Source organism: Aythya fuligula, chromosome 2 (assembly GCF_009819795.1).
Source record: "Aythya fuligula isolate bAytFul2 chromosome 2, bAytFul2.pri, whole genome shotgun sequence".
Classification (NCBI taxonomy): Eukaryota; Metazoa; Chordata; class Aves; order Anseriformes; family Anatidae; genus Aythya; species Aythya fuligula.
The window spans coordinates 36,007,170-36,027,261 of NC_045560.1; the positions used below are offsets into that span (position 1 = coordinate 36,007,170).

Consider the following 20,092-nt stretch of genomic DNA (forward strand, 5'->3'; position numbering starts at 1 on the left):
AAACCATTTCCCTAAGCTCTACATCTAAACGTCTTTTGAAGACTTCCAGGGATATTTCTTGAGATGAATCCACAATGGTCTTTCTTTTAGCCAAATAACATTAAAAAAAACACACAACCACTTAACTACTTTCATACTTTTTTGATGGTTTAGAGCTTGAGATGGTGTCACCTTGCTGATGGTCGTGTGTGAACGCTCTCTGCAACCTGGAGACGGGGATGGATCAGGTCTGGGGGTTTTGTTTGGGGTCACAGGGCCCAGTTGCTAATTTCCATCTGGCAGCCTTGGAACTGATTACGTGAGCTTTTGATTGTAATCAGTAAAGCAGTACGTATTACCTGAGACAGTGTTGGTTAGTTTTGGTAAAATAAGGTGAGTTGTGGTTGTATTTGACTATTAATGTCTACTTTCCCTTCATTTTTTGATGGCAAACAAACTTTTTTTTTTTTTTTTTTTTAAATCACACTTTATTGTGTGTAATTGTCTAAGTGCTGTGTGATAATGCAGTTATTGCCAAACTCCTTCTGTAAAGCGGCTTCAGCTGGCCTTTCTGCTTTGGCTTTGTGGTTTTCAGGGGGTGCTTGGTTTTACTACGGGAGAGTGGCCGGTTTTAAAATGTTACACAGTGCTTTCCAACCTGACATCCTTTGTAGGAATGAGGAATGCATCACTGGTTTTACTAACTGGAAGAAACCAGGCCCTCAGTGACTGTGGACCTGTAAGAGCTGTCCTCCCTTCATATAGGCCTGACTTTTATGGGGTGCACTTTGGGAGTTTTGTCTATCTGAAATGCTAGAAATAGACTGCTGGATGAATCCAATAAAACGGCACATTTTCCTGTTTTTTTTTTCCTCCAAGTTACCTCTAGGGGAATGTCTGAGAATTCTTGGTTATTGTTCATTGTGTATTCCTTAAGCATAAGTTGAGATCAGAATAGCTGTGAAATACTGCCAGGCAGTGATGAAGTCCTGTATTAGAGCCCCATATGAACTTCTAGATAAGGAACTCTTTGCTAGTGATGTATTTGGTGTCCAAACAGAAGACAGTTACCATTATGTTACCAGTTACTGTCTGTTCTTAATGTACTGTTCCTTAATTATACAGTGATCCCTGTGATATGTACTGCGAGGGGTGCTCTGTATAGATTTGCTTTCTTCTTTTTTGGGTTAAGCTTAAGAAAAGGTTAAGAATTGATCTTCCCATACATACTTACTTGGCCAAGAGCAAAAGTACGGTGAGTAGACAGACTCTCTATATCTCAAGATACCTCGCTGTTTAATATGGCCCTTTCTGCATGGTGCACAGGTCAGAAGGTACGGGAAGGAGGTCACAGTATGATTTTTATCATTAATTGAACTGGTTCCTGAGAACTTATATCCTTGGGAGGCACAGAACAATGTTATTCTGACATGAAAAAAGCCTTTTTGAAACTTCGTAATTCAAACCTTTGTTGGAGCCAGTGCCTGCAAGGCACTGCCACTCACTGTTTTTGTATTTGAGTAATGCACGCCTAAAGACTTAGATATTCTCTTTCGCAATAGGGAAGACTCTGATTTTTGTGGTAGTGTAACCTTCAGGTGGAAAATGAATTGCTTCAGAAATGCTCAGTCGTGAATGCTGGTACAGTTGGGCATCCAGGTGAGCAGTTTCTTTCAGGTCCATGTAAAGACCTGTTCCAAAAGTTGTTTTTTTGTTGTTGTATCCATTGGTACTTTTGAATGGGAGAGGAGACCCATCACATCAGTCACATAGTTACGGTTAATGCCCTCACACCTAGTTGATATTTGGTATTGGTAAATCCTGACTACTTGCTCAAATAGCTGAACAGTTAATAACCCTTCATAAAACAAATAGCCTGTGCACTTGTCGTTGGGTCTGCTCATCTGTCCTACACAAAGGTTACTGCAGGGCCTGAAGGTGTTGAAGGAGCTCTTTCACCAGAGGAGCACCTTGTCCACCTTGCCATTTTTAGCCAAGTGTTAACAAGTAAGTGCTGACAAAAAATGCCTCGTGGTCAAGAAACAACTGAGTGACAAACAGTAAAGGATTATAAGCAAGTATTTTCTAAAGTATTAATTGAGCCTGTATTTGCAGTGAAAGTATTTTTTCCCCAAGAAAGATGCAGATTCATTTTTTCAGATAAGTCCTGGTGAACTTACAAGTCTGGTATTCAACAAATTTGTCATGTTTCTGGCACCACGTAAGCTGTAGCATTGTAGTATGAGAGTACTTTAAATAGTTTTTCTTCTTTAATACATACATCCTACCTCTTCCGTGACAAAAGGAACAAATAGTATTTTAAAACCCATATGCCCTTTTTACTGCAGGTGCAAAGCAAGCAAGTTAGACAGGAAAATATGTCTGTTACTAGCATCTGTCACAGCAAGCCCCACTAGCTGCTTAATGGAAATGTTAAATGGTTGAAGCTAAACAGCTGTTGTCAGGAGAAGAAAAATATTGAGGGAATCTTCCCATCCTGCCCTATTTCCATTAACTCTTCATAAGGACAAAGTACGTTAGCCTTAAAGTGAAATACGTTTGACTGTACTTGTTAGCTACCTGTATGAAACATACTGCGTGTTATATATGCTCCCTTGCATCTGTTTTTGCAGACCAGCTAAATAATTCATAATTCTGGCATGTACTGTGTCTTTGAAATGAGAAGGAAAATTATTTAGGAGTTGGAGTTTCAAAAATCTTGCTGAATGTACCTGTTTTCCCGCCTTGAGATTAATAGGTTTGTGCTGCGTTATCGTAGAACAGAACCACGGTGCTGTATATTAGTTCGGTGCTGCATAAAGAATTGACTTAAAAACACAGTTCTCATTTTCTTCCCCTTCCTTCAATTTATTTTCCTGTTGCTGGTTTCTTCCCCTAAATGTGTTTGCTTAAATCGCTGTGCTTGTGTAAATCTTGATTCCTAAAAATATCACATATATAAAACATATAAATATATATACTAAATATCATATTAAATACATATAATAATATTCACATGACATAAATTATAATAATTATATTAAAAATCATACCTATCTTTTAAATAAATATACCTACGATATATACTATATTAAATATATATCATATCAAATATAAATATATATTTATATATATTATATAATGTATAATAATAATATATAATAAACATTATATATATATTTATGTATTTATTTGTATTTTATATGTACACAAATAAAAATAAAAATAAATATATAAAATATATAAAAACCAAAGACCAACAAAAAATTGTGGCCCTGAGCATGTCAGAAAGGAAGTTTTCAGAATCAGTCCCTGTTGGTATTCTTCATTTTTCTGCTTAGGAGTTCCCCATTCCTGTTACGATCAGATTTCTTCTCTCATGAGCAGCGAGGAGCAGCGCTCACATTCTCTGGAGGCTGAGCTGCCTTCCTCCTGTGCTTGATGGAGGCTCTGAGGCAAACCTGAGAGGCGTCAGCCCCACCATCCTCATCAGCATGCGCTGCAGCTGCAGCTCCTCACGTGCTGGTGGTGGTGGTGGCGGGAGCACAACTGACAGGGCTGATGTGGGAAGCAGCCCAACAGGGCAATTTAGCTGATGCGCCTGACTGCGGCGCGCAGCGCGGGGCATGCTTGGCTGGCGATGGCAGCCCAGGCAGATCTATCTATCTATCTATCTATCTATCTATCTTTACTGTTACTGTAATTTAAGATTGACAGATTTTAAGAACCTGACTTGATGTTCTATTGTGTAGAATCCATTTTTGAATTTTGGCTCTTGGTAGCAGGCTATTACAGTATGTAGCGCGGTGCCCTGTACGTGGTTAAACACAGGTTTTTCTGTTCTGGTTGAGCCCCCAGGCAGTAACAGTGAGGTGACCTGCATTTCCGTAGTTACTCTATCAGTAGAAGCTTTCTAGTAGTCCTGGCACAGGTTTCTGTTACATGGACGTGGTCAAAAGGCAGTCTGTTTGGCTCCCTTTTGTACACCGAAGTAAAACTCGTCCTGCAGAGATTATAACATGGAAGGTTAAGTTTCAGCCATGTTCTGCTTGATAGCAAGAAGATCTATTGAGAGGGGGGAAAGTAGCTGCCTCTTATTTAAAATACCACTGTTTTTTTAACAGGACGATGACAACACCGTACCTTCTGCTCCCAATCCTCCCAGCCTTCTTTTGCATGAGCGTGGAACAGGTTTTTGCTTTGATTCCAGGTAAATGTTTATCTTTTATTGCTCTTTAATGGGATGGATCGGCTTCTATATCGATGGAGTCCTTTACTCAAGTTGGGGAAGAGGGGTTGGAAAAGGAAGGAGAAATACTTTTAAGCATTTTCAATTGATGTGTGGTTTACAATTAACCATCAGAATTCGCTGTTCCACAGGGCAGACTATTTGTTGTACCTTATTTTGACTGAATGTCAAATGTCGTTTGGTGAATGAATGAGTAACTTTTGTTTTCTTTCTCCCTTTTTCCAACCTAATTGTGAACCTAAGTTTAGAGCTTTTATAAAGTGTTATGTTTGCTAAGAGCAAGCATTTATGAGCAGAGAGAGTGGTTTCCCATGAAACCGCTTGGCCATTAAGACATTCAATAGATTTGTATTCAGTGGAGGTTGGAATTATGTCAAAATGATGTAACTTTTTAAGCGCCAAGTTACTTTGGAATCCCTGTATAAAAAACTACATTAACCGTATTGAAGGCTTATGGCTAAGACATTTTAATTAACTGTGTGATACGTACACAGATACCAAGTCTGCTCAAATTTAAATTAGTAGTACAGCAGCAGCAGGAGCCTACCTCTGTATTTTATTTGGCAGTAACAGATTAAATAACTTTCCTTTTTTTTTCTTTTCTTTTTTTTCCCTTTCTCTCCACCTCTTCGTGAAGCTTTGATGTGCACAAGAAATGCCCCCTTTGTGATGTGATGTTTCCCCCTAACTATGATCAGAGCAAGTTTGAGGAGCACGTGGAAAGTCACTGGAAGGTGTGCCCCATGTGCAGCGAGCAGTTCCCGCCTGACTACGACCAGCAGGGCTTTGAGAGGCACGTCCAGACACACTTTGATCAGAACGTTTTAAATTTTGATTAAATCTTTTGTTTGCAGTGTAGCTTAAAAAGAAACAACTTTGAGTAGTCCACCTATGGAAAAACAAACCACAAAACAACAGTACAGCTTTTCTTTAACAGTGCAGATTTCTGATTAAAAGGTAGTGTACTCTAACGGGAGCCATGATAAATCCTGGCTGTAAGCTGCTATTTGAGGTACCTTCTCCCTCTACCTAACATTATACTAAAAAAAAAAACAAAAAAAAAGACCTTGTTGTGTATGTAGCTATTTATTCCCCTATCCAGTAGAATTTGGAATTTGTAAGGACACAGGAACGACTCAGCCTCAGAACAAAGGAGACCAGCTTCGTGATGCTCTTCAGCGGTGTAAAACAACACCAAAGCTCCTATGGTTTATCTTGACCGTGAGAACTGAGGTGTGATTAAAAACGTAATAAACAGGTGTTTCTCCTAGCAAAGTTGTGTAGTCTCTTTTCACCAGTAACAGTTAAACCAGGGAGTTGCATAATTTACATAATTTACCCAATGAAACTATAGTTTTCTAGCACATTTCTGAAATGTAGATGCACGTACTGTGAGATTACATGCCTGCAACAAAGGTAATGGCAGATCCTTCAGTTTTACATATGCAGTGTTTGCCTTAAGGAATAATGTTCAGTGAAGTACGTTATACTTTAAGGCAGAATTTTTGAGTTGAAAGAAACCGTTGTGCTTAAATGCCTAGAAATTAATTGTTTAAAAAGTCATTGCCATTATGTTGCAATTGCATTCAGTAGAAAATATTGTTATATTTTCACAACAGTGAATTGTGTTCATTTTTGCTTAGGGCTTTTAAAACCTTCTGCATTTTAACTTTATGTATTTCTTTCCAGTAAGTAAAAACATGTGTGTATATCTAAACATTTTATATTTACCTAACTGTATTAAGTAAATTGCTTTCCACTTGTTGTACAGTAGTCTTGTTACATTAAAAGCAGAATTATTCATGGAGTCAGTGGTCGTTTTTTTCCCCACTGCTTATTTCGACATAAAATAAGCTGGAGTTTAGGCTTTACATAATTGCAGTAAATGATGGTTCAGTTTTGTATGACAAAGTAACTGCTGCTCACATCTATTTATGTGCCTTGTTTTAGGGAGACTTGGGGATTTAGTGTTTGAGTAACTTCTGTTGTGTGCAGCTCTTACTTGTGAACACAGGCAATATCCTGTTCAGTGCAGGGTTTATTAAAAGCTGCATGACACAGATAGACTGCAGGGCACTGAGCAGCAGCTACTACAGCAGTCCTCTGCATTCCAGGTTAGGTTTTTACGTTTTTTTTAAACTCCCAAACTCCTGTCAGTAGACAGTCCAAGGTAAGGCATGGAAGTACTGAAACAATATTTTACCATTTTTTTTTAATAACTCAGTAGTGTATGAAAACAGAACTCGCTATAAAAAATAAACATTATTCAAGTTACAGTCACATTAGTAAAGGTGTCTGAAGTCTCAGATGTTGGTATCCTACACAGGCAAGACAACCTCACACCCTGGTTGTGCCAAAGCAGACTTCTTTGAGGTGCATACACAGGGAATTGCTGAAGTTTCCCTATTAAATAGCCACCCTCACACAGCCACTTAAAATAGCAATTTGGATTTTAAGGATTCCTCTTTTCTTAGGGCTAGAGGCTTCATTTGTGAAAAACCTTCACAAGAAAGGTTCTCATACCCTACCATTAGAAGGGGAGGGTTCAGAAGCATCACCACCACCTCTTACCTGGCAGGCTGAGCCCTGGTGTGATGCTGGTAGGAAGCATCCTCTGCAACCTGAGTGTCCTTTTGGCTGCTTACATCCAAATGCTCCGTTTTCTCCTCCCGGCTGCAGCACCCTGTGTATTTGGCTGTGTGAAGGGTGCAGCTCTCGAGCTGCTGCAGGTGTTACAGAACAGAGTTTGATGAGCCCAAAGTAAAAATACACAAATACAACAGTAGACAGCCCAAGAGCTTCACTCCATGTTAGTGACAAGTAGAGAGCAGTCATTTTAGGTCAGAGGCAGTTTATTTTAAATGTGATTTGATTTACATTTATAAGCAGCTTTCTTGACAGGAATTCGTTAAGTTGCCTTCAGTTCTAAAACAAACCTCTGTCACTTTCAAACTTAAAGTACTTTGTCCCCAACAAAACATATGAAAATATAATTTAAAGCACACTTTTTCACAGACACAGTACAATACATTCACTATACACAGTATAACAAAATAGTCCCATCTTTACCTGTTTAATAATACTGTCACAATGAATAGGTAAATAGAAACTGGAATTTTGTTTTTATAGTTGAAAGGAATTTACATGCAACAATGACATTTTACGACTGTTTAGCTGTTGAATTTACTTACCCAGCCTGTAGTTTCTTGCACTAGGAGCAGAGCCAAAACATAGTTGTTGGCCACGTCTGTTGCCAAAACTGCAGAAGGTAGGAAATGGCCCCATGGGGCCTTTTGTGTACCAATAATTCTCATGTCTGGATCATCCTCAAAACCCAGCTGACAGCACTGTGCAATACAACCACTGTCATCTCTTTAGGATTTGAAAAAGTGGTGTTTTGTTTAAATACAGATGTTCGAACCTTAGCGTTTAGGATGATTCCCAGTTTTTAGAGAGATTTTTTTTTTACTCAGCTGAAAAAATAGGCAATTGTCATCCTTAAAACATTTTCCTTTAAAGCTTTGGAAAAAAATAATAAAGGGAAAGGCTTATTCCTCACGTTTTGAGCTTTCTTTTGCACTTAAAAGGATGGGAAATAAGCAAAGGCGATTACTGTACTGAACGTTTTGCATTCCTCCCTGACCCTTGCCACGTGAGCAGTGTTTCAAGGTTGGGGCAGGGCGGGGGGTGCCCCCTTGATGCAACTGGCCAGCTCAATTCCAAGAATAGCACTTGTGAGAGAAGAATGCTCAAGGCAGGATGGTAAGCAACAAATGTTCAGGTATGGCCCAGACACGAAGCTCTCTCATGCTGACTTTAGCTCTAAGACACTCTCTGACCACCTGCTGCAAGAAGCACTTAAATCTTCGATAAGGCTCATATGTCATATTTCAGCAAAATTAACTGTAAAGCTAAACAGACACTTCCAAATGGAATGCAGTGACCTACAACGAGAAGCAAAAAACGTACAAAGAAAACCTCAAAATACAATGAACAGGAGGGAGCGGCATTGGCAGCTCCCTGAGCACAAATAATGGACCTCCTTAAACCATGCGCAGAATTTTTAATTTTTATTTGCAACCACAGGCACATGCTAGTACAGTAGTTGCAAGAATTGGCAACACATAAAACATTAAATCTGTTGGCAATAGAGAACTACAAAGTGCTTTAAGACTTCATCTGAGATGAAGATAATTCTTTCTCACACACACATAAATTTGCACTTAAGTATTTCCAAATGTCTTTCTAACAGATATTTCAGGGGTAAATATTTAGTTGGACTGGGATATTGGTCCTCAAAAGTTTGATGGGCATGAACATAATATAACATCTTGTACAAAAAAAAAAAAAAAGAAAAAAAAAAAAAAAAAAAAGTAATTCCTAACACTAAAGTGATTGTTTACTAGTTCAAATGGCAAGATTTTCAGCATTTCAAGAGGGGAAAAAAAAAAAAAAAAAAAGATTTGCAAGATAATATAAAATACAGCAAGCACACATTTTTATGTATGTTATTTAAGTATGAAAATATTTTTAGCATATTATGTTAAACATTCTTTCTTATTTATATTTCCATTACCTAAAAGACTTGCTACTCCACTGATAACTCCATAATGTAAGGCATGTTAACTATAGTTTGACAATGGTGGTATTGTTTTGGTTTTGCACACACACTGACAGATGCATCGGAAGTCTTCATCACATTACAATCTTGAAATTACATCAGTGCCAAGCTCTCCTCCCCTTACTCCTATTCAACACTTCAGTACAACTAAATACGCGACGCCCCCTAATTTTTTTGTTTTTGGAGAAAAAAGTTCTGAAGAACCTATAGCTTTTATAGCACCTTATCTCAAAGTAATGAAAATGGGTATGATGATTACATGTGCAAATGTACAAAATCATTAACTCTACAAAGATACATCATTCCAAAATTACAGAAAATTTTAAAGCATGCATTTAATTGTTTAAAGGGTTGCTGAATGCTTCCCCTGAAAAAGGTGGCTGTTCTCAAAATCAGCAACTGCTGGTGAGGATTTCTTGGCACATTTGTGACCAGCATGTTATTGCTGCATCTTCCTGATAATCTCAGCAGACACGGGGGGATGGAAATTGATTGTGTGGTGCCGCAGGCCCTGAGCTGTCTTGTAACTCTTTCCACAGCGACATTTGAATGGTTTGCGTACGCGGATTTGCGTTCTGTGGCCGTTCTTGGCGTGGTACTTTATGCCATTCACATTCTGCGAGCGAGAAAGCAGAGCGTTAGTGGTCGATTGGCCTCGAAACGCCTCGGTGTCTGCTGAAAAACACAACCCGGCTAATGGTTACGGGCAGAATTACTCAAATTGCTAGGAACCCTCCAGGTGTTGTGCATGTGTTGTGCTCCAAGACAGGGTGGGACAGGAAGGAGAGTGATCTGTGCAGTCCTAATGTATCACACCTGGGTAGTTCTGATTGTTATCTCCCAGCGCATGGCACTTTCCAGAAATATTGCTTGCTTAGTGGGATCATACATAAATGTTCTTTGCTTCCTGCCATTTTTTATTTATTTATTTATTTTTTTCATATAGCATTGAAAAATGTTATCCCGAGGTTCATTTACAAGCAAACAAAGGTTTGGCATCAAGACTCAAGTCACACTTCTTCAAAAAGCTGGAGCTCCCCCCATGGTGTTTTTGTTCCGCTCTGTGTCATTGTTTGTAGATATGTCTTTAGGCACCAGCAACTTCTGATAGTTTACACATTGTCTCCAAAGAATTAACTGCAGGGAGCAGCTAACTCGGAGTTGCGCAGGGCACTCAGAAAATAATCCAGAGAAGCAGTCTTCAAAACAGCTATTGTTTGGGAAGATCCTACAGCTAAAACTGGAGGATCCTGCAGCTAAAACCTACCACTGCTCTCCTCGCATCTTTCTGGCAAAAATGGAAGGAGCTGTTGTGGTCTAACCAGCACGTGATACCGCTTTCTCTAGGGTTCATCCTAACAGAGTCCCTTTCACACAGTATACACCAGCTTCCACCAAGAGAGCTTGGATTTTTTGGGGAAAAAAAGGGAGAGGAGAGGGGAATGCAAACTGTGTTTCATTAGAGCTTCTCCTAGCAAGAAAACCAAAAAAGAAGCCAAGACAACTTGTAGCAAAGGTACAGCTCTGAGGCTCTACCATATCCTGTCTAAAGTTTCTAGATGTCTGCCTCAGATTATTATTATTTTTTTTAACTAAGAAAAGCCAAAATCAATTAACAGCCTAGATATTAATTAATTTAGCCCACTAAGTAACAGCTTAAGGAATTTTGTCTTTGCTGAGCCCTGGGCTGTTGTTACACATGACAAAATGTCCCCGTGGCTCTTGGAGCAGCAAGCTCAGCTGTGTTAGCAGGCAGCTTACGGGGGAAGCTCCAGCTGGGAACTCGCAGCAATTGGACGAGGAAGAAGAAAAGAGAAGGAGAAAGAGAAAAAAAGACTTAAAAGCCTTCTGTAAACAGAACCGAGCTGAAACTCCTCGAACTTCACCAGACTCCACACGTATCACAAATCTAACATCAGAGAGTCACGAGGTAACCACCCTTGGTACCACTCTACTGCCAACACTTTCCTTCTCTTCCCCTCCCTCCTAACCCAATTTACTCTGCATCAAAATCCCAAGTGCTCGGTGATGCTCCTGGCAGTCCCCTCCACATGCTGCCCACACAACGCTGAGCAAGAAAGGGCCGAGAGGAACTTGTGGCCCCCATCACGAAGCCGGGAGGAGCGCGGCTGCAGCAGCCACCGCCCAGTGCCCCGATGGTGCTGATCAGAGGGCGACCTGCTAAATGTTGCTGCTGCAGTGAAATTTTAAAAACAAAGTAAACCCCAAACCCTCTATTTATCTTGGAAACTACATAAGCCTGCTCAGACTTCCACTCTTTATAAGCAGTCATTTTGAGGTACTTTTAAGCGACCAGCACCAATTGTTATGGACTCCCCAGATCACGAACACCCTCACTGCTCCGTGCCAACTGTGCTCTTCTCCTCTTCCAGATTTTTTTTAATGATCCACTCAGCCTCAAGTACGGGACGCACCACATGCTTTGATGAAAGGGGAAAGTAATTTCAGGCAGAAAAATTTAAGGAAATGCTAAAACAGCAACCTGTGTGGAATTAATTGGGCCGTGGAAGGTTTGAGAAATAGTAAAACACGCGGGGTATGAGGAGCCAGTGTAAGATGAAATCCGATCTGCACTTGTGTCTAAAAGAAAGCTGTTGTTAGAATTACAGTCAACTCTTCAGCACTTTTTCCACTGCTGCAATGTAAACACTTTGTTGTATGTCTGGGTTGAGTTTGTTGAGGTATGGCAAAAAACGCTGCCAAACCCATACATCACTTTTATTGCTCCGGTTACTTGGGTTGCTCGTTATTTACTCTCACAAGTGATTGAGGAAGAAGATGGCAGCATGGAAGGGCACTCACAAACCTTCACCAGGAGGAAACAATTATTAACCCGGGACCAGATCAGGAGGAGGCGGGGGAGTTCAGCCTGGCACTGCCCGGTCTGCAGGGACACGAGGACACTGGATGGACCCACGAAGCCACCACACGCCAGAAGCCACATGAGCATGCCACACTCTTCAAGTAGGGCTGGTTCAGGTGGATTTCTTTTTCCAGACTCATCTCCGGGCTGTTCCTTCACAAAAATCCCACCCAGCCTAGCAGCCTGGCCTACCTGCTTCTCAGTGTCCTCGGAGGGAGGGCAGGGAAACGGGAACATCCTCGTGTCCCCTCCCTCCTCCTCGCCCCATAACTGTGCTGCTCTGGCTTCTCACGCAACTTGTGCCCTACTGAGCACTACCATGAGTAAGGGAACACGCCAAATATATCTAAGTGAGACAATCTGGAACAACCGTAACTACCAACACACCAACAGTAATTAAAAAAACACCCTTGCAAAGGCAATGTACGGACAGAGATGAGCCATGGTTTATACGCCCTTTCAAACACCATCATAAACCGGGTGCACTCAGGAAAGCACCTCTACCACCCCAGTGAATTTCAGTCCTGGGTAATGCACCCACACCGATAAACTGTTAGCTTTTCATGTAGGAAGAGCACGTAACTTCAGGAATAATCCACAGACTGCACAGAGAAACCAACCTTGTACCTTCTGGGTAGCTAGAAATTTTACAAAGGCCAAGAGAAGCTTAGGCTAATTTGCTTTTCTAGAGTGCCTGTAGGTGAGAGATGAGAACTGAGGGTTGCTTTGATGAGATCAGCTGCTGACGTCTTTTGTATTTCATGATTGCACTGATAGAGATGCATATAACTACATTTTGGGTGTATGTACAACTATTCTCGTGTTATTGTATTTGCACAGTCTGCAAAAACTATGACAAATACTCCAGGGTTTTGTCCGTAGTAGTATATACACATAATTTATGGCATTTTTGTCTTTATTGTGCATTGAACTTTTATTGGAAGTTGCCTGAATCAGTTTATCTACATCACACACGCATTTTGAATGTCCTTCTCCTGAGTTGGCACCCAAGTAACTGATACAAACAGGTGGGGTGTACTAAAAGGAAAGCCAATCGCCAGCTTCACCAATCCACACTTCAGCTCCCACAGGTGGCATCTTGCAAAGCACGTTAAGAACTCATCACCCACCGACTACTGGAGAGGTCACCTAAATGTCAATGTGAAGCCTGAATTTGGCCAGGGTGAACTCTGAAGAAACAAGATGTTAAGGTTCCTTTCAATCACTTGGATGATTTTCTAAAATCAAATTAATGGCTTCAAATGCAAAGCAGATAAATCACAGTGAAACAGCAAATGACAAACTCTTAGATACTCAACATTTCCTCTCTCAGCAACTGTAAAATGACAAAGAAAGCAAGCTCCAGAAACTACTTCAGAGGGTGTTAGGCACCTAGAAGTCAGCGTGCTCCAGATGCCTTTAGCTGTTTCAGAATATCCCAACAAACAAGTTTACAAGCCACTAAAGTTGTTTTCTTTTTCTTTTTCTTTTTTTTTCTCTCCAGAATCTTTGGCCCTTCAAGAAAAATCTGTGCCATACTGTACAGAGGGCTTAGTACCAATGCATTTTATAAGCAAGCAATTTTATTTTCTTAAAAAAATAAAAGTTCCTGAAGAACAATTAAATGTTTATGACTGCCTTCTGCTGCAGTGCCTATGGGAAACTGCCAGCAGATAGCAGCTGGGCAGAAGGCCAGTAGGGTCTTCTGATACTCATCTGGGCTTGTGTATAAACATGTTCTTATTACAGTTTCCATTGTCCGCCCCAACCCACTCCTTGGGAGTATTTGTTGTACTCATTCTTGTTGTATTTACCTTTCCATAATGACTTTTCAGTGCAGAGGCCATCTTTTATCCTTGTACATTGTTTGCAAAAAGGAGCCCCAAACCCTACCGGGTCCTTTGGGCAGTCCTGCAGTACAAATAACACACCTAAAAATAACATCTCTGCTTCTCAAACGTACGTCACCTAGGGCCAGACAAAAGAAAACTGTGTACATTCTCCTTTCCTCCTCACTCCCTAAAAGAATGCATCCTTTCTCAGCCGTGAAGGGAGCCTGGCAATTACTGTATGTGCATGTCCGTGTTCCTGTTTGTGGCTCTATAATTGTTTTACAGCCCTGGCTGTGATTATCCAGTACCCACCAGAAAATCCCAGCGCTTTGATCACAGGACTCCCTACCCAGACTCAGCAAATAATTCATCTGAGGAGGGGGTTAAGTAGGAGGAAGACGAAGAGGAAACAAGAAACACAGCTGACACGAAACTAAAAGGAAGGAAACAAAGATAAAAATGTAAAAAGCAGAAAAAAAATAAGGCTGAAAAGAAAAAAAGGAAGGAAGCAGAGCCCACAGAAAAGAGAGATGAGGTGAGGCAGAGCTAAAGGAAATGTATTTTCCTATCTGGATTGAACAGAGGTGAGTCTCTGAGGAAAATACAGCACTTTTTATTTGCTGCTGCTCTCTGTCTGCCAGCCTCTCTCTGGGTCATTAATTTGTTCCCTGTCCGACTGCTCAAACATTAATGGTGTACGAGATATCCCTTAGACAGTCCTCATGCATTTGAGATGAAGGTAGTGAGATAGCAGAAGCAGGCAGGAACAGCTTGCTTATTTGGGCAATAAAAAGACAGAGGGCTGGCAGTCAAACAGAGAACAGACAGGATATAGCAAATTACAGGGTTCTCCTTCTAGCCTGTGCCATTAAATGAATGTTTTCTGCAACGCATAGATGCCCTGTGGGCATACTGACTTCTAACAATCACCATGGCTTGTTTGCTTCCTGAGCTAGGGGTTTAGCATTTATGCCATACCCTCCGTCCGACACAGCTTCTGCCACGCACAGGAAAAGTATTAATCTCACTTAAAGCGGTTTTATCTGCAAAGTAATACTTGGAAAATAGGCTCACAACATCTTTCCCTCTGCCCTGCCTCCTGAGATGGAGAATAATCATTGCACAGGTCAGACGCAGCTCTGCAAAACCAGGCTTGTCCGTCGCTAAGAAGGGAGCACGCTGCTTCCCTGCTCGCGTTACCAGGATTTTAGGCAAGCATTAGCTGATCCCCGAGCACCGTGCACGAGCCCCAGTCTCGTGACCTGCTGCTAACGGCGAAGGCGCAGCCCAGAACAGCTGCAGGATCGCTGCAACACATTTTCATCCACTACACGTTTTCACGCACAGTTTATTCGTTCTTGTCACAACTGTTTTATCTCAAACGTTATTGGTCTTCCTATATTTCTCTTTCATATTTCTGCTCTCTTTTAAGTCCCTGCTTTTCAGTTATTTAAAGGCAAAGCCATAAAATAGAACAAGTATAAAAACAAAGCCCACCACTACCGGTTTTTCTAGGGTGTAGGTCAGTGGTTGAATTTTCTAGGACTTCATGCACGAAGTTATTTAAAGGAATTGCAGCCAGTACACGATTTCTGATCCCAAATTTCAGTGTCTATACAATACTGAAGTCCAAAGTGGTCAATAAAACCTAATCTGCCCCCGCACCCGTTCACGTGAAGCAATATTCCTGTCCTCGCACCGTCACAGCGTGTTCTTTACCAGCCAGCTCAAGGTTCAAAGTTAAAGACGTTTCACTCCCATAAACAGAGAAAATTTTCTCATGATGGAGTGTAATCAGAAAAGGGAAAAAAAAAAGTTTCCCAGCATGTCACGCAGAGGGACGCAAGCCCAGCGCTCAGGGCCAGACACAGCGACTGCTGCGCACATGAGTCACTGGGACACTGACCCAGCACAGAAGGATGCCAGAACTTCTCCAAGGCTCTGCCTTCTCGAGGTGACCTCTGACTCGTGAAACATTAACCACCACCTTCCCGCACATCGCCTGTACCAGAAGGAGTACGCCGGGCACGGTGTCTGTGCAGGAGAGGCAGCATCCCTCTCAGTTTACTTACACAGAAGGATTTCATCCCGGCACTGACGGGCAGAAGCTTTTTACTTAGTGCCTCTGAAAGGGACCCATGAGATCATTTTGCTGGTATTGCCTCCTGGGTTCTGCACTTAATTTGTCTGAATTATAGAAAACTAATTAAAAAGTGGAAAGCGTAAGTCCTAGGAAAGTCACCATACGTAATCCCGTTTGACAGACCAGGATGCAAAGGCCACATTTAAAAACCTTATAACTTGGCTGCGCTTCAGAGGAAAGCGGTGAATAAAATACATACTCTGCTAAAATACCACAAAAATAAATATGATAAGTCTATTAAACAAGAAGGGTATAAAGTGATTTTACAGGCTTTCCTTTTTTTTTTTTCCCCTCGCCTCTCTGCAGCAGCTGGAAGTAAGATAGGTTTGCACTACTGCTTACCTTATATCTTTTTTTACATCCAGGAACAGGACAGGCAAAAGGTTTCTCATCCCCTCCATTCATGCACATTGAACTAAGGATAGCTTCAGAGCTGATAGCACTTTCTGTAGTCCAGGACTCATCACTGTCTGATTCTTCATAGTCTACTTCCTCCTCATCATATTCACTACCTAGAAAAGCAGGGTGGTGAGATAAGGATAAAGGAGCACGGCAAGATAACGCATTCTGTATTTATCACATCAGTTACAATGACTTGTAATTTCCCCACTTTTGTCTTTGCTGGAAGACAGTTTTAATTTCATAAACCTCTCCTCCTTATAGCCATTTTTTCTTTCCTGAAGGCACCGGTGGCTCTTTTTCTGATAACTGAGACAGGCATTATTCCTGTTATTTTCATAAACAGTTAACTGTGTGGCGCAGGAAGTTCAAAGGATTGATTTTAAACTGCAGTTTCATTACCCCGCAAACAACAGGATCCCTCCTTCTTTCCCAGGGCCCAAACAGAAAATGTGTTTTTCCTCCCCCCTGCAATTAAAGCTAATTTTAAGGCTTTTCTTTATGCAATACAATACTGAGGAGCGTAATTCTACAGATCATAAACAGTGTAAAATAATATGTTGACAAGTCCTAATGCATTTACTAGCCCTTTGGAATTAATAGGAATTATAGCACAACATTAATAAGAATTATATTGTAGCAATTATAGTTGTGAAATTCATTCCCTCAGGTGTGGGGATAAATTGCATTGTGTGGCTGCCCTGCGCAGACCACATTATGTTCCAGATATGCTACAAGAGCCGTTTGAGCAGCTGGTGCTGAGTTTATTTATTATTTTTAATTGCAATAACTATTAATGAAATTCTCTGAAGAAGTTAAATGTGAAACAAGAGAAATTGGGAAAGCAGAATTCCAACTGTAAAAATACAGTTAAAAAAAAAAAAAAAAAGGCAAGGGAGGGAAGAGCCCCAGCTGATTAAAAAGAAAATATATACACAGAGGGAGAGAGAGGGAAAGCTTAGGGAAACTTCTGTGGTGTCAGCAGGAGGTGGTGCTGTGTTTCCCCTCCCCTTTATTCTTTCCCTTTCCCAGCTCTGCTAAATTTTATCCTTTCTGCTGAAAGACGATTTGGCTCCGAGTGCTGGAATAGCTCCCGTTATTAAAGACAGTTATATGACACTTGCATGGCTCTATTTGCTTCCCTCATTTGCCCTTTAAGTGCATGCCTCCGAGCAGCTCGAGGCAGCGAGGGGAAGGCGCAGACAGATGCCTTATGGCACTTTAAAAAAGAAACATCACGACTTCACACAGAAAACCCGTGCAGCACTGTACAATGGAGGCTTTGTTTTTCTCGCTTCTCATGAAACTGGATCCGCACCTATCGCCTTCATTTTTCTCTCCCGATATCCCCCTCCTCCCCATGCGCTCCCCCCCTCTTGCTCGGCACCTCCCCGTCATTAAGCGCAAAACGCATGTCAACTGGTAGCTGGGAGCGCTTCGGGCTCCCGAGCTTTAATCAGATATTGGAAGTCAGCTTACAGATGTCAGGCCATTCACGGTTCTTTCCTGCGGCTCCCATCCTGGCGGGGTGGTGTGCAGATGAGGGAGGAGGGATCCCTTCCCACCACCGCCAAGCGCGGCCGCGGGCGCACGCACACGGCTTTCTGCGGGACAGCTGGAACAGCGCGCCGCTGCCCCAGGTCCCCCATCCCACACAGAAGGACTGAACGCCAAGGAAAGCATTATTGACCTCTTAAAATATTCCTGAACTCTAGGAACAGTTAACCTAAAATGAAGTTAAGAGTTGTTATAGTTTAATTAACCAATAAAAAAAAAAAAAGGAGGCAAAACCACAACTCTGCTTCTACGATTTCCTGCCCTTGATTGTATCTCGATGGAAAAAATTCCTCAAGCTGTTCCTTTCAAACTTTTTAGCTCACTTTTTTTTTTTTTTTTTTTTTTGGCAAATGCAACAGAAAAAACTATTGTAAATAGATACACGCATTTCTAGGATGAGAACATATTCAACCCCTCTGGACGCCGATACCAATGATTTCTGCCATTGTAAACAGCCCCTTAAAAGGGGGCTGATTTCCCCACGAATAGGATTTTGTCCTCCCCCCAAAATATCACCCAAGACCATGATGTCACTAAGGATATCACCACTTTCAGAGGTAACGAGGAGCATGCTTTTATAAAACAACCATCGGTGCATTAGAAATCCTAATGTGCAATGCGTTGCACAAGAAAAAAAGGTACGTGGAGCAGTAGGAAGTGGAAGTAATCGTAATTATACATCTCCATAGGCTTTCCTTTACGTTAAGGCATCCTTTAAGTTTTCTAGTAACTTTGTATAGACCCAATTCTGTAACAACTTCTGCCTGCGCTTCACTTACAGGTAGGCTCACTGTGGTGGTTTTAAGGAAAAAAAAAGAGAGGAGCAGTCAAAAAGGATGCACAAGCATCTATCTGCAAGGTCAGAGCATCCCTATGGTTTCACTTTAATTAGCTTACCTGAACAGAAATGCAAGATTTTGTCTAGTACAGTGAAAAGAGTTGTTTAAACAGTACAAACAAATTCTCTAGTGCCTCGGGTCTCTAAACCAAGACCTGCCATTAGGGATTTTACAAGCAGGATGGTATGAATAACCATAGGGATATGCTTTCCTTCTTTCCTTAGCCAGGCATCCCGCTAATGATGCGAAGCACCTTGAAGGCACAGCGCTTTGTACGAGCTGGAACTGCAGGGCCCATCGCTGCTCTTATCTGACAGCATCCTACTGAACTCATGGCTTCTACTCTCTTCTAAAAAAAAATATAAACAAATCCCAAAATGTCTTTAAGAGGGGCCCTGATATAAACAAAATGTAAAAACTTACTGTCTTAAAAAAAAATAATAAAATTCATTAGCAATAAAAATTTATCCTTTAAATAATGATGTTGTTTCAGTTGCCATAGGAAAACAACACGGATTCAGCCGGGCTTTTACCCGATTCCACCTCAGAATTTAATTTCCTCCGCTGTTGGTGCCTACGCGCAGCGGGGCCGGCGGCTGGGCCAAGCGGTTCCCACGGCGAGCGGGGTCCCCGGCCCCGGGCCGCACGTCAGGTGTAGGAGCTGCAACACCACCACGGCTGCAACTCGAGCCGGCGGCGGCGCCTCGATCCCTCCGGGCAGCCGGCCAGGGCGGCGGCACTGCGCGGGGAAGCACGCAGCACCGTGCTTTGATCCGTGAGAGGGCTCCTGCTTGCCTTAAAAAAAAGAAAAAGGAAAAGGACCGGGGTGGTGTCGCACGATATTAAGTGTAAATATTTGATCTGAAGAGGGAAGGCAAATGTTTAAGCATGTTTGCATCTAACCTGTGGCCTGTTTTGGGGTATGACAGCCCGACCATCGGACTCGGAGAGGCATCTGAAGGAACTGTTAAAGGAGCTCCTGGTGACCCGGCTCGCTGAGCTCTGCCAGGGTGCTGCCCTGTGCGTGGGAAAGGGGCCGGGATGCTCTGCTGGGGCACGCTGCTCCTTTGGGGGACCGAGCAGAGCAGCTCGGCATGTCAGCTCACCATATTATTACCGTAACCAAATACTAGTTCTGCAACAGCAAAATCCTGCCTTCTCCATCTCTCTCCTCTAGCAATGGTCTTTCCGAGTCTCCTTGCTAGCTCACTGCTTCTTACCAAGCCAGCTGTACCACAGAGCTTTCATTTTGGGACCCTGCCCAGCTGTAGCTCAGCCAGCCGAGACCCCGTGCTGCACCCTCCCAGAGCCCAGGTGACATCCTCCCGGCGCTGCCCCTGCCCTCGCACACAGCAGCGTGCTCCAGTCCCGGCCCCCAAAGCTGTTTCCTCCGTCCTCACTCCAGCAGCTGTGCCAAAAGTTTGCTCACTTCATCTGGGCCGCCCCTAGATGATTAAAAACCAAAACAAAACAACACAAAAGCATGGAAAGAATGCTATGGTTGTGTATTTTTTTTCCCTTTTTTTTCCACGTTGCACACTATGCCACTGCCCCTCAAGCAAGAGGTGGGCTCCACTGGTGGAGAAGGA

The 20,092-nt window shown here is 42.1% G+C and overlaps 2 protein-coding genes across 4 annotated transcripts in view; one reads left to right on the plus strand and one right to left on the minus strand.

Annotated features, from left to right (window-relative positions):
- The window catches only part of TAX1BP1 (Tax1 binding protein 1), a 55,741-nt gene extending 50,411 nt beyond the window's left edge, over positions 1-5,330 (plus strand). For all 3 annotated transcript variants that reach the window (XM_032181392.1, XM_032181394.1, XM_032181393.1), the window contains 2 exons: positions 4,104-4,189; positions 4,866-5,330. In XM_032181392.1, the coding sequence (XP_032037283.1) occupies positions 4,104-4,189; positions 4,866-5,067 (288 nt within the window). In that variant the 3' untranslated portion in view covers positions 5,068-5,330. The remainder of the gene's footprint in view (positions 1-4,103; positions 4,190-4,865) is intronic.
- Positions 5,331-8,760: 3,430 nt separating this feature from the next.
- The window catches only part of JAZF1 (JAZF zinc finger 1), a 183,741-nt gene continuing 172,409 nt past the window's right edge, over positions 8,761-20,092 (minus strand). Inside the window, exons 4-5 of the mRNA XM_032181958.1 lie at positions 16,051-16,220; positions 8,761-9,465 (exon numbers count right to left, since the gene is read on the minus strand). Of these exons, the coding sequence (XP_032037849.1) occupies positions 9,289-9,465; positions 16,051-16,220 (347 nt within the window). The 3' untranslated portion in view covers positions 8,761-9,288. The remainder of the gene's footprint in view (positions 9,466-16,050; positions 16,221-20,092) is intronic.